The sequence below is a fragment of the Nycticebus coucang genome, chromosome 22, assembly GCF_027406575.1.
Source record: "Nycticebus coucang isolate mNycCou1 chromosome 22, mNycCou1.pri, whole genome shotgun sequence".
Taxonomy (NCBI): domain Eukaryota; kingdom Metazoa; phylum Chordata; class Mammalia; order Primates; family Lorisidae; genus Nycticebus; species Nycticebus coucang.
In genome coordinates this window covers 11182409-11196671 of record NC_069801.1, presented here as the reverse complement: position 1 = coordinate 11196671, position 14263 = coordinate 11182409, and the positions used below count along the sequence as shown (strand labels likewise).

General features: G+C 55.2%; 1 protein-coding gene across 1 annotated transcript in view; it reads right to left on the bottom strand.

The window, feature by feature from the left end:
• EFHD2 (EF-hand domain family member D2) overlaps positions 1–14263 on the bottom strand; it is a 16010-nt gene extending 1747 nt beyond the window's left edge. Inside the window, exons 1-3 of the mRNA XM_053575342.1 lie at positions 13872–14263; positions 1746–1893; positions 782–916 (exon numbers count right to left, since the gene is read on the bottom strand). Coding sequence (XP_053431317.1) covers positions 782–916; positions 1746–1893; positions 13872–14170 — 582 coding nt within the window. The 5' untranslated portion in view covers positions 14171–14263. The remainder of the gene's footprint in view (positions 1–781; positions 917–1745; positions 1894–13871) is intronic.

Genomic DNA, 14263 nt, shown 5'->3' with positions numbered 1-14263 from the left:
CACTTAGAACCTGGTGCTTCCTAACTCTGACCTCAGGGACTCCGTGGGAGGACTGGAGAGATAACATATATTCAGAGCCTGTGCAGAGCCAGGGGTCTGTGAGTGGGGCTCCTGATGCTATACCCTGTTTCCTATCTGGAGAGTCCACCAGCATACCCCATTCCATTGATGAACCCCAAAATGTTTCATCCATGCTTGGAAGGCCAGACCGAGGCAGAGGTGGCCTCTGGAAGGAATATTCTTAGCTTAACATGAAATAAGGAAAGGTAGGTGCCCTGGGTCCCTGGGTAGGCAGGACCCAGGAGCCACTAGACCATTCCTGTCTCCTCCACCTAAGCCATGTGCTGACAGGGGTGGTGTTGTGCATTCTTCCTCCAGGCTGGGGTGGTATCTCTGAGACCCCTGGGGAGCCCCTCCTATTTCTGTGTGTGCTGCTGTCTCCCAGACCCTCACCTTTCTCTGCCATGGTCCTTTGGGGTAGCACTTGCTGTGTTAGGATGGGGGCAGTTCAATGTCCCTGTCCCCTCTTTAAGAGTACACACCCCTTGCCAATCCCTTTGGCAGATGAGAAAGAGATGGCTGGGAGGGATCACAGCCTGGACCAGAGGGGACAGAGCCAGGGGTGCGGTGGGTGTTACTCAGCCCAGCAGAGAAAAATTCCCCACCTCTGTCGGCAGCCTTGGCAGGGACAGGAAGGGGACATGGTGACATGTTAACCATTGAGCAGACTTAAGGTACTTTATCTTTGAGCTAGGGTTAGGGTAACCCTTGGGCTCCTCACCTTGGCTTCGAAGAAGCTCTTGGCCCCTTTGACACCCTCACTGGAGACGTCAATCTCAGAGAGGCGGGCCAGCACGCAGAGCCCGCTGTCCTCCTGCAGCTCCCCGGCAGCTGCCTTGCGGAAGATGAGGAGGAACTGTGGCGGAGACAGGCACACGACGTGAGGAGGGAGGGAAAGGAGCCCAAGTCCCCAGCCACACCCAGGCCACCCCTCAGTGCTCCTGTGCCACTCCCTCTCTGGGCCTTGGTTTGCCCATCTGTACAATGGGGGGCTAGGTGACTCGGCTGCCCAGGATACTGGGTTACTACAGTCCTCATCTACACCCAACTCCCAACAACGTGGCCATGACCTCTTTTCTCTCTCACCCACTGGTCCTCAAACAAATCTGCTCTACATGCCATATACTGAGTCCTAAACGTACTAGGATTGAGTCCATATTGCAGAATGAGGAAGGCTCAGCAGCAGTAAAAGACTTGCCTAAAATCTTGGTACAGGGAAGTACCAAAAGATTTGAACCTGTGTCCTTTGACTCCAAACTGTTACCCTGTATTGCCCACACCTCCCTTCCAGCCACTCATCTCGTCTACTGGCCCCTGCCACCTCTCTCGTTCCCTGCCTCCTTCCTGCTGGCTCTCTCAGGCCTGCCTCGAACCCTGTGCTGCTTTCAGCCTTCACGTCCTCCTCACCAAACAGGCCTGCCCACAGCTCCCGTCTCAGACTGAGATCCCAGGCGTGAGGTCACCAGCACAGTGCCTGGAACTCTCTATCCCTGTGTTAGGTTCCCCTTTGGTGTCTGTCCCTCTGTGCAAGGCCCTCTGAAGCTTCACCCAGCCAAACACAAGGCATTCACAGCCGCTGCTCAATGACAGGGTCATTCAATGACAAAGCAGTGTTAGTCTCTCCCTGGCCACCATGTTCTCAGGTGTAGCCCCTGCTGGGGAGTGGGGCTGGGGCCAGGGCTTACCTCCCGGAAGCTAAGCTTGCTGTCAAAGTCCTCATCCACCTCCTTGATCATGTTTTTCAGGCCCAGGTGTGTCTGGGGGGCCCCCAGTTTCTCCATCATGAGCTTTAGTTCCATCAGGTCAATGAAGCCATCCCGCCCAGCGTCATACCTGTGGGTACGAAGAGAGAGGCCTAAGGACATCTTGGCACAAGTCACACCTGACCATACAGAGTGGCCACAAACCTGAGTGCCAGGAATCTGGGGGCTCAGAGGGCACTTCCCCATAGCCATGTCATCCTGTCACAGTGAGAAGGGACCTGAGCCCAGGTACAGTTCTGGTATGTGGCTCCACTCCTGCTTGGTTGCCTCTGATGATGAGGAACTCACCATGTGGCCTGGCAGCCTCCTACATCTTGAACAGAGCTGACTTTTGGCCAAGTCTGCAGCACAAGGAAACTGAAACCCCAGCCTTCCTGACTGAACATGATGTGGACAAGCAGCGAGAAGGAATTTACAGTCTCCAGGGAGTGTAGGTCTAGTTGTGAGGTCAGCACTCGCTGACCATCTCCAGGACTGGCCTGCTTACCAGCATCTTCACAGGCACCTGGGGGAACATCTCAGCTCCACCCTAGGTGGCAGAGCCTTGCAGGCAAGGGCAGGGTTTCTCAAATTCAGAGCACCAACATTTTGGGCAGGATAATTCCTTGCTGTGTGCATGGGGGTGGGGGACTGTCCTGTGCATTGTAGATGTTTATAAAGTAGCATCCCGCTGAGTTGTGACAGCAAAAAATGTTTCCCACACATCCCCAAATGTCTCCCGAATGGCAAAATCATTCCCAGTTGAGAAGCACGGGAACAGTGGGTGTGATGCAGAAGGCAGCCTCTTTCCGTGTAGAAAATGCCCCTTCTCACTGAGCACCCTCCATCCTGGGGCGCCTACTTCACACTCCCAGCGTATGGTAGGTACTGGGAGGCAGGATAAAGAGCACACAGTAGGTACCCAAAAAATGTTGAGTGGATAAATAATACATAAATGAATGAAGGGATATCTGAAACAGGGTCTTGCCTTTGTTGAGCGCATGGCCCAGAGGGGAGGTAGAAAGTAGGGTCAGGGGTCACAGGAGGAGGTTTGGGGTATGTTCAGGGAAGAGCGTGCAGGGAGTGGTGGCGATCCGGCCCAACAGCTGATGACATGCCTTTGCCCTACAGAGTCAACCACCAACGAATGGCCTAGCAGAGTTGGGATGGGGGATGGGGTGCAAGGCAGAGTCTAAATGTCCCTCTGGACTGACCTCTAGGCCCATCCCCTAATTGGGGAGGTGTCACTGTTGCCTGGAGCACACTGGCTGGTGGGCAAGGGCATTGTTTGCACAACCCAGACAAACCTTCTTTATCAGGTTGACCACAGGCCTGCTCTGCCTGTGTCCTGGGACAGCTGGGGACAGTTGTCTCAGGGTTGGTAAAATAGGCTCTTCTGTATCTAAAAAACCCTTGTGCAGCCCCCAAGGCCTCGAGCTGGCTGAATGACAGTGTTGGTGACAGCACCGTGACCAGGTTTTCAGACATCTATGTTCCAGGGCCTTGAGATGCTACATGAACACACGTCTCATTCCTGTGCCTCCTCTCAGCACCCTCTGCCCCTCTCTAGTTATGCCTTTGAACATCCAATTGCAACTTCTTGCTGAAATCTGTCTTTGTGCTGGGAACTTTATTTTAATCCTTGTAATAACCTTATTTTACAATAGAGGCTCAGAGAGGTGAAGCGACCTGCCCAAGGTCACACAGCTGTAAGGAAGGAACTAGGTTCCCACCCCAGGTCTGTCGGGCTCATAAACCCACTCATTTGCTCTCTGCCCAGCCCCTCCCCGACGTGTCCTGGGCTGTGGCAGAAGGCAGACGTCTGCCTGGAGCGCTGAAGGGAGCATTTGTGCGAGGGGTATAAATAGTTCACGAGCAAGTGAGTCAGTGGCTGGAAGCCGCACAGCACAGGAAAGATGGGTCTTGAGAGCCCTGGAGGGAACACAGGGTCCTGAGGCCTTTTTTGCCATCACAGGGTGGGGGCTGGGCTTAGGGCAGATGAGCCAGCCATTCCTTTCGATGGTGGCCACTGTGGGGGGTTAGAGGGTGTGGAACTCAGGGAAGCAGGCAGGCCAAAAGTCCCATGGTTCAGCATCCACCTGGGGCTGCAGGGGCCCATCTCTGGAGCTGTTCCCCAGGTGGGGAGAAGCTGGGTGGCCACTAGTGACTGCAGCCCTGTGCAGAGGAGCCTGCTGATGGGTCAGTCCTTCCTAAGTCTTACAGGCTGCCCTCCTCAGTGCCCCACAGGAAAGCGAAGGCCTTGCCACTTTCTGAACCTGGGCTCCAGTGAAGGTCAGTGATGATGTGTCAGGGGTCTGGGGTCACACTGCCTGGGTTGGCCGCCCACCAAATGCAGTTCTAAGTGTGTGTGTGGGTGCGTGTGTCCCCAGGGCACATTTGGGGAAGTCTGGAGACATTATAGTTGTCACATTCAGGGAGGGGACTGTTTGACATCTAGTGGGTAGAGGTTAGGGAAGCTGATTTACATCTTAACGTACACAGGGCAGTCCCCGCTGCAGAGAATGATCTCCCCAAATGCCACAAGTGCCCAGGCTGAGAGACCCTGATGTTACAGTGCCTCTCTTACAGAGTCACTGTGAGGACTGCCCGAGCTCATCCATGCTAAGCACTCAGCGAAGTGCTGGGCACAGGAAACAGCTGCCACCCCTAAAATGATACTTAATTACCTTCACTAAACTCCCAGCACACGCCATGCACGTTCTTATTACCACCCAAGTCCTCGGCAATTCTGGCCAGTCCCGATTACCGAAGGAGGGTTCAGGCCCCAGCTCTGCCCTCCCCCCTCTGCCATTCTGTCTGCTACTCTGAACCCCAGCTTTATTTACTGCTCAAAAAGACAGATTTCCCCTGAAGCCAGGGGCAGCTCAGAGGAAGTGCAGGTAAAGTATCCAAACTTGGACAAAAACTTGGGTTCTGGATCCCTCTGTCTCTGGCAGCTCAAAGGTCTGGCTGGGCCACAGCTCGAACTGTGGTTTGAACCACTGCCCATATCAATCAAAGACCAATCAATTACTGGGGCTGCGCTCTATCCCAGGCAGCTCTGGACCCCAGGGGACAATATAGGAGCTGGCCACAGTGCCAATGAATCAATAACAAGGGCAGGTGACAGAGGGAGAAGCCAGGTGCTGGAGTAGGAGATGGGACCCCCAGAGGCGACTCGTGAGAGACTCTTGGGGAACAGCTATCCACCATGTGCCCTGGGCTCTGACATGGTCTGAGGCAGGGGAGCAGCCAGATTCTGGGTTGACCTGATTGAAGATGTTTTTGAAGGTTTGTGCTGACATCAACTCTGCTGAGACTGACCTGGGTCCAAACCGAGTTCTGCCACCTGCTGGCTGTTTGACCACAGGAGTGTCATCTAATCCCACAGACTTCAATTTCCCCATGTACACCATGGAGATCAAAGAACTCATCTCAGGACCGAGGTGAGGATTGAAAGAGTCGATATAAGCAGACCCTTAGCACAGAGCCTAGCCCACAGTAACCACTTAAAACACACTTTCATAATGATAACCATGTAATATCATTGTTAATATCTACCCTTAAGATTATTACTTTTTGTTTAGCAGGCTGGGGCCGAGTTCGAACCCACCAGCCCAGGTGCATGTGGTTGGCGCCCTAACCACTGAGCTATGGGCACCCAGCCTTAAGATTATTATTATTTTTTACAGTTTTTGGCAGGCGCTGGGTTTGAACCTGCCACCTCTGGTCTGTGGGGCCGGCGCCCTACTCACTGAGCCACAGGTGCAGCCCCATACCCTTAAGATTATTAAAGAGTAAATGACATTATGGATATAAAATCCATAATATATACCAGGTGCACAAAACCTGTTATTAATGGCAGCTGTTATATCAAGAAGTTTCTCTGTGCCAGATATTATGTTGAGTACTTTACATGTACGATATAAAATTGGTGATGATACTAGGAATAATGGTACAATAAGCACCAGCTGCTCCCATAGGCACTAGTCCTGATGGTACAAGGCTGGGAGGAGAGCCTTGTTGTGGCTTGGCCTGGAGGGAGGGGTGAACCAGATGACCGAGGGGGTCCCTCCAGCATCTCCCCCTCCTCTGAAATCCCACTTCTCCTTTGCTAGGCCCAATTCAAAGGCCCAGCATCCTGAGCTTCTTTTCCTCCTCTGGAGGGGGAGAGGGGAGTGACAAGAGGAGGAGACTGTCACTGTGCTGGCCGTGGGGGAATGTATGGCAATGTGAGGGAGTTCTAAGATGGAACTTCTGGAAACAGGCATCTGCCTGGCAGGGGAGGCCCTCCCATCCATCTGCCCTTTCTCTGAGCTGGAACTGAGGTTGCAGGAGGTTCAGAGAATCCAGTTACAGAGAAGTCAGCCCACAAGATCCATCCAGATAGCCTGGTCTACCTGCTTCATATTACATAGGGAAATTGGGGTCCAGAGTGGGTGGGCAGTGACCAAACCTGGGTCACACAGCTGGCAGACTGCAGGATCCCAACAGCTAGAAGTTTCCCTTCTGGTTTCCCTCTTCTTCCCAGGCTCATGGAGGGTCCCACATTCTCAAACTTGCACAGCTGGGGGAGGCTGAGCTGGGAGATCGGCTTGGAAAGATCTTGGCAAGACCAATTCCGTTCAGCAGGGCAAGCAAGCAGCAAAGCACCTGGGCTGGGAGCTCAGCACTCTTCTCCAGCACCGGAGGGAGGCTGCAGGGCCTGGCACTGAGCCCACATTCCTACCCGCCTCCCCCTGAATAGTTCTTACCAGGGAGGGCTCAGCAGTTGCTACCCTGGATGCTGGTGACAAAATCTCCTCCTATTCCCCACTTGAAAGTGGAGTGGCCGGCTGCCACCCAGGGTTGAGCACGGTCCCACCCAGCTGGCTGCTTCCCCACCCTGAGCTCTGATAACCAGGACTGAGGAGTGGGCAGCGCCTGGTGCAACGGCGTGTAGTATCAGTGCCCGGCCTTGTACCCAAGGCCCGTCCCTGATTCTTAACAATATTATCATTACTGGGCACTCCTTGCTGCACACTGACTGTGTGCCAGGCACTATGCCATACGTTTTGCATCAACTCCTCACAAGAGAGCCACGCAGCAGGCACAAACATCCCTATGCAACAGGCGAAGAGGACGAGGCTCAGAGAGGCAGTGACTTGTTATAGGTGTCGCTGGGGTTTGAACAAGGTCTGATCAGATACAAGAGCTCTCAATGACTATGCTATATCCCCATCCCTGGCTGGACATCTCAGGGAACTTCAGGGTTGACAGGGATATTTCAGGTCATCTCATTTAGCTCTTTCTGAGGGTCAAATTCCTGCACAGTTCTATCTGGTGTCTTGAATACCTCTGAGGAAGCTCACTGCTTCCCTTAGGCAGCTCATCTTGGCTTTGGAACCATTGGGAAGTTGCTCTGTGTGTGTCCTCCACGCCTACCTGATGGCAGAAGGAAGCAGAGTCATTACAGCCACTGCACAGGGGAGGGCGGGAGCACAGGTGACCCTAATTTTGACTGACTCCTAGCCCAGGCCTTTGCTGACAGTCCCTCCAGGTGTGTGGGGCCCAGGAGGACAGACAGCTGGACAGGAGGGTGTTTACGGGCTCCCGAGCCCTCCAGGCCCACCTGGGTTTGGATTCAGCTGGGCCAGTTCCTGTGTGCCCCCTCCTTAGACTGCCTGACTCATGCGGGGAAGGCCCAGCATCCCCACTTTCACCAGACCTATCTGTGGGATCTCACACTTGATCCAGGGCCTTGTGTCAGCCAAGTTGGCGGTGGTGGTGGGGAGAACACAAATGTGTGGTGCCCAGGGCTCTTCAGCGGTGGGGGGATCACACTGGGGGCTGTCAGGGGTTGGGGCAATCCTAACCTCAATAAACTTGCACTAAGCGCCAGCTGCCGAGGGGCAGCTCCCTCCACTTGTGAAGTCTCCGACTGGCTCCCCGGCCCTGCCTCCTTCCCGTCCTTAATAATAATAATTACTTTGGAAGTGATTATAAAGAACATTTATCGAATGCCTAATATAACCCAGTGTTCATAACTTCACTTAATCTTAACTCCATTCCTCATAGCCAGCTCAGACAAACTAAGTAACCTGCCTGAGGCCAACCCTGGCAAGTGGAGGGGACACCGCTGTGTGGTGGCCTTGTGTGATTTAGACTTCAGTGTCTGGGGTGGAGCCTGGACATCTGCATTTCTAACACCTTCTACTGACACGTGGGCCGCTGTAAGGGTTCAAATCCTGCCTCTGCCCTGGCTAGCTGTGTAACTTCAGACAAGGCATGTAAACCCTCTGAGACTTGGTCTCCTTATCTGTAAAATGGGTGCTGATAATCTTGCAGGATGTTAAGAAAGAACTGAACAGGAGGGAACATGCCTGGAATGGGGCAGCAGATGGTGGTCCTTGTAATCAGATGAGTGTAACAGGTGCCAGGAAAAGCCTCCTGAAGGCTCAGAAACCTGTGGGGCCTAGCCATATCCGTCTGGCACTGAACCTGCTTCTCTGCTGTCCTTGAAAAGCAGAAGTTAGCCAAGGAGAAGGCTGCTCGGCAGTCAGAGGGAACTTAGCTGCAAGAGGGTGTAGGACTATCCCTGCTGAGGCTGCAAAGGGACTCCACCTCTCCAGGCTGGGCTGGCCTGGCGGGAAGGCAGCAGGGCCCTCTGGTCCCTGAGCCTGGACTCTTACAGCTGAAGCCAGGCCCTGGCGAGAATGAAGAACAGACCAAAGAAGGCAGGAAGCTGTGAGCCAAAAGGGAACCAAAAGTCCACGTGGGCCTAGGAGAAGTGACTCAGATTTGGGGTTGGGGGGTGGGAGGTGGAGGAACAGACAAAGTGGGCTGAGGTTGGGAAATGCCCTCCCTGGGGCTACTGGGTACCTACCCCCTAGACAGCCAGGCTCTCTGTGCTACAGGGGAAGGACCCAACTCCTCGACCTGTCATGGGTCGGGGGGAGTTCCTCCTAAGGCTCCCTAGTTATAAACACAATCTGACTTGGCCTCGAGACTCCCAGCAGGAAGACTTGGTTCTAATCCCACCACTGCCGCTTACTAGACAAGTGACTCAATCTCCTTGAGCCTCAGTTTCCTCATCTGTCAAAAGGAGTTAATGACAGTAATCACCTCAGTGTGCTGATGTGAGGATTAAATTCAATTCCCTAAATAATACACACTGGCTCCATTTAGCAAGGACGGGGCACGGAGGCAAGGGGCTGGCTGAGCAGAGTGTGTCAACACCGTGTCCCGAGAGCTTTCAGTCTTTGTGGTGGAAATAAAGGAACTTTCTGTTGCTAGTTTGGAGGGAGTCCCTCCTCTCCACTCCAGCCCCCTACATATCCCTGCCGTATATGAGATTTTAAGCCTCTTGAGGGCAGGAACCCGATTCTTCATTTAAGTCTCTGGAACTTGGTTGTAGTGAAAACTTAAAATATCTTTTGGGTAAATGATCATGAGTGGGTCTTGTATTTTTCAAAAACATCATCTCTCGGGCGGTGCCTGTGGCTCAGTGAGTAGGGCGCCGGCCCCATATGCCGAGGGTGGCAGGTTCAAACCCAGCCCCGGCCAAACTGCAACAACAACAAAAAAAACATCATCTCTCATGAAAACAGCCCACAGAACAGACACTGTGATGGCAAAGGCGTAGGGCTTTTTACACCCAATCCTCACACCTTTACCCCAGGTAGTTCCTTTAGCTACAGGTTACAGGCTTCAGAGAAGGTGAGTGCCCTGCCCGCAGTCACCCAGCTGGGCAGTGAGTTCCAGCCTTGCGTTCCTCTGGAACTGCTGTTTGCTCTTCCTCCCCCCACCCCCAACACCTGCCTTCCACATCATTAGGTGATTATGGATTCATTTCTCCATTTCTGTTATTTACCAAAGCCATATGTAGCTGTCAATCAGAGTGGCTGTTCAGCAGGAGGATTGTCACATTGGTTCTTGTCACTCTGTCCCAAAGCCTGGCAGGCCTGGAGGCTCCACTGGGGGTATGCGGAGGCAGCCAGTGCTTCTGTGGGCCACCCTTCATGCCAGCCCCCACCTTACCGCCAGGCCTCTGCTAGGGCCAAGAGAGGGCGTATAGGATCCTAACTCACTAACTACTCACTCTGTGCCTAATGCTGGGCTAAGCATTGTACAACAACCCTATGGGGTGGGTCCCACTATCATCCTGTTCCAGGGTGGGGAATGGAGGCTCAGAAGGTTTCTGTGATGTACTCCATGGCCCACAGCTGGGATTCAAACCCAGGGCTGCAGACTCCCAAGGCCCCGCCAGACTGCCTCTTGGAAGGACTACTGGGAGAGGTACCCTGAATGACAAGAGTCTGAAGAGATACCCTGGGGGCAGAACAGGTAGATGGGAAGGCAGGGGAAGGCGGGAGGCCTCAGGAGCTTGTGAAGGCAAGAGCCAGCCAGAAGGATAGGGAAGCCTGCCTTGCTGACGCAAGGTCACGAGATGAAGTGGCTGGGGACAAAGGTAGGGACAGGGCCGGCAAGGCTGAGCAAGGCGTGGAACTAGGGCATCTTCCTCAGATTCCATGGCTGCCTACCTTTCTGGCAGGTCTCAGCTTACAAAACTCTCCAGAGCCCCATCAGGGCTGCTGTCACCCTGGAGGCCCTCTGGGGCCACTCCACTACTCCCTCTGATTGGAAGGTTCCTAACAGTCCTGGATGGATGGGCAGAGAGGCGGGAGCTCAGAGGTGATGGACACAGCCTGAGGCCACATGGGAGGAGGCACCAAGGCTAGGCTCCACGACTTGCCACTTCTTGTGCCAGGCACTGGGCCACAGCACTATGCGTGTCACCACCTCTGAGCCCCACCCTGAGAAGTAGGAACGATGATCTCCATTGTACGAGGATGCTGTGGTTGGGCTACTGTAAACCTCCCTGTGACCCTGAGGAAGTCCCTACATCTTCCTGGGTCTTGGTTTCCTCTTCTGTAAAGTGGGGCAAGGGGCTGGAGTCAACCTCCGAGGTCTCTCCCAGGAGGAAGTGCACAGTCAGAAGTGTGAGATCAGTGATGGCAGGAGCTGGTCTATCTCCCCTCCATTCTCAGTGCACCAGGAGACCCTGGAAGGCAGTTCTGCCATCCCAAAGGGCTTAGGACTCCTCAGATATAAGAAGATCAGAGTTGGAAGACCTCTGGGAATCCTCGCATATAGCCTGCCCCTTTCACAGATGGGCAGACTGAGGCCTAGGGAGGGCCAGCAGGCTAGGATGGACACCCAGCTTCCTAGTTCCCAGTTAACAAGAAAAGGCCAGCTCTCAGTCCTCTGTGTGGCCTCCCAGGCTCCTGCACTCTGCTCTAGTGAGTGGCTTCCCTACAGGATAGACTCCCTTGGCCCTGTCCTCTGCTCTCAGCAGAGCTCTGGCTATGATCCCAGGGCCCTGCTTGGACCCAGGAGGCTACAGGCCCACTTGGACAGCGGAAGCAGAATAGGGGTTTTGTCCTCCATGAGAGCCTGTCTGTTGGCTGTTCACAGCCGGGACTCAGCAGGGCTGGGCTCAGCTGGCACAGTAAAGCCTTGTTTCCTTGAATACAAAATCTGCAGCTTGTCACCCTCACCCGGGCCCCCGGCAGGCGGCACTTCCTTATCCCTAGAAGTCCAGCTTCCTGGCCCCTTCCTGTCTGCCCTCTGCAGCAGCCCAGCAAGCAGTGCTGGTGCAAGAGGTGGCCGGAGGGTTGTAGCTCCCTTCCCCATTCTCCATCCAAATACTCCTTGTCAAACTAGCACCAAAACAGCCTCTGCAAAGTGAGAGCGCTGTGCAAAGGCAGCTTTCAGCCTGGTCCCCAGCTGTGTGCCCCTTCCAAGCAAACTGCAATCTCCTAAGTCCTGCTCTGGGGTGCCTGGGTTCTCCCAAAATAGCTCTACCTTTTTTTTGGCTGGGGAGACAGGTAGGGATGCTGTGGAAGCCCATAGGGAGGGCTCTGGGGGAAAGAAGAAACGTGGGCTGGTGGTAGGTATGTGAGGTGCAAAATCCACTGTGAACGAGGAAGGGGGTGCTGGAGTGTGTTTTCTAACGTGAAGGCAGATTGTCTGTGACAGGAAACCCAGATGGGAAGAACATGGATTTTGGAGGCACACACCTGGGTTTGAATCCTGACTCTACAATTTTCTAGCTATGTGGTTTTTGTAAGTTACTTAATTTCTCTACTTGCGGGATGGTGGGAAGAAGAGTGCTAAGTCATGGGGCTGTTGGGAGGACATCATAAGCTCCTTCATGTCCCAGCACTATCAACCCAGGGATCTCTGTCCTGTTAGAATCACCTCTGTACTTCCCCACAGGGCAAACTCTACAAGGAAGTTCCAGACAGATCCAGGCCACTTTCCAGCTATTCTTGGAATCCCCGATCTGCCAACCTTGTCAGTCTTTGGCTAGGAGGAAACTTTGGAAAAACCCTAACCAAGACCCTGGAGGCAAAGAGGTGGGCTCCTTAGTGCCCTGGGGCTTCCCCACAGGTCTAGGGGAGATGGGGGCAGGGACTGACCCTTGGGAAACCCCGGGTCACCCGGGCTGAAAACTAAATACCTCTTCTCCTGTATTGGGGCCAAATGCAGAAGCTGTAGCAGGTGGTGAGAAGTGAGAAAGAGTCTTTCTTAAGCTGTGGGGTTGCACAATGTCCCTCCTTGGGCTTCCTGCTTCATGCCTGGGCATTGACAGCTGTGTGTGCCTGAGGCTAACACCCTCGGCCTGTCCCCAACCTCCTGTCCAGCCAAGGTGGCGCCAGACTTGTCACACCCCTCTCTTGGCCTTGGGCTGGACTTCCCCACTCCCCCACCCAAGAGTGAGCCTTAGGATGGTTCTATTCTCTTCTGGATCCACACCAGACCAGCACCTCCCCAGGAGCCAGGGCCAGGCAGAGGGCTGGGAAACAAGAGGTGGGGAGGGTACCAGAGGGAGGGGACTGGGCACCTTCAGCCCCTGGGCACAACACGGCTAAGAGAGAGTGTGGCCAACCATCTCAGTGCCAACAGGGTAGGAACCAGTGGTGGACCAGAAGGGGAGCTGGAGCCCTCTCTCTCTAGTGGGGTCCAGCTGGTAAGTCTGTTATTTTTGGAGGGGTGACCCATAGGCCTGGGGGAACCTATTTGACCCTGCGAGGGCACAGCATGTGGAATCATACTGAACAGAGGGTAGGGGTGGGAGTAACTGGGCAAGTCAGAGGGAGGGACCCCTTCTGGCTGGAGGGGGTGCGTGTGCAGGCATCAGAGGTCCCAAGGGTGAAGAGATAGGGCTTCTGACAGAAAGCAGAGGAACAGTGACTGCAGGGGGGTGGTATGGGCAAGAAAAGGAGGTCAGACTTCTGAGGCCAGAGGGGACTCAGGCCTGCAGGGATGGGGGGAGGGAGGTTTATATGCCTGCAGAGTGGGAGACAGGGATCCAGGGGTCCTTCCCTAGGGAGACCACTGTGGGTCAAGGCTTTGGGTCCTGGTGGGGTCTGGGCTGGTGTTTGCCCCCAGTTTGCTATTTAGAATAACTAGAGGGAAGTGGGAGGGTGTCCCGGCCCAGGACTCACCTTGAGGAGGATCTGAGACAAGCAAAGAAAATAAAAACACCCCAAAGAAAGGAGTGTGGTTGGCATGGGGCACAGGTAATGGTCACTGCTGAAAGGCAGCAGGAGTGGGTGTCTTTGACCAGGGTGTGTGTGTGGGGGGGACGCCAGTAGCTGGGCTAGGGGAGAAGGGAGGGTCCTGGGTCCCCAGTCTCAGTGTATGCGCTATTGGGGAAGCGTCACCAGCTGGGCGCAGGTCCTCGACAGCTGTGTGGCGGTGGTGGTGGCGGTAGAACTCGCTGGGGCTGCCAGTTACCTGGGAGGAACGGCGGGGTTCCTCCACTCCCTGTGCACGCCTGTGGTGTACCGAGCGGGGGGCGCACCGCCACAAATATAAGTCGCGTGCCAGGGGCGGGGACTCCAGACCCTTAATGCGTGGTGGGGTGGTGGGTCTCGATCTGCAAGGGGCCGCGGGGTCCTAACCCTGGTGTATCGGGGTTGGGGGCGCTTAGCTGGCGGAAAGGGTCCTGGGGCGGCGCGGGATCCCGGAATCAGGGGGTTCGGGGCCCGAGGCCGGGTCGCGGGGCGGGCGGGCACTCACTGCTTGAACATCTTCTCCATGTCCTTGATCTGCTTCCTGGAGAACTCCTTGAACTCGGTGTAGGGGTTGAAGACGCGCCGGCTGGGCGACTGGGGCTCGCCGATGCCCTGGTTGAGGTCGGCGCGCCGCTGCAGCTTGGCGCTCAGCTCCTCGTCCGCGCTGCCAAGCGCCTCGTCGGGCGCCCCGGTCGCCGCCGCCGCCGCCCCGTTCACCCCGGGCTGCTCCGCCACGTCGCCGCCGCCCTCGCCCTCCATCTGCAGCCGCCGGCTCAGCTTGGTGGCCAGCTCGTCCGTGGCCATGGTGGCCCGCGCGGCGCTCGCCTCGGCCGGGCCCCTGCTCGCGGCTCTGCGCACCGCCGCCGGCCGCGCTCTTCCTCTTCCTGACACTCCCCG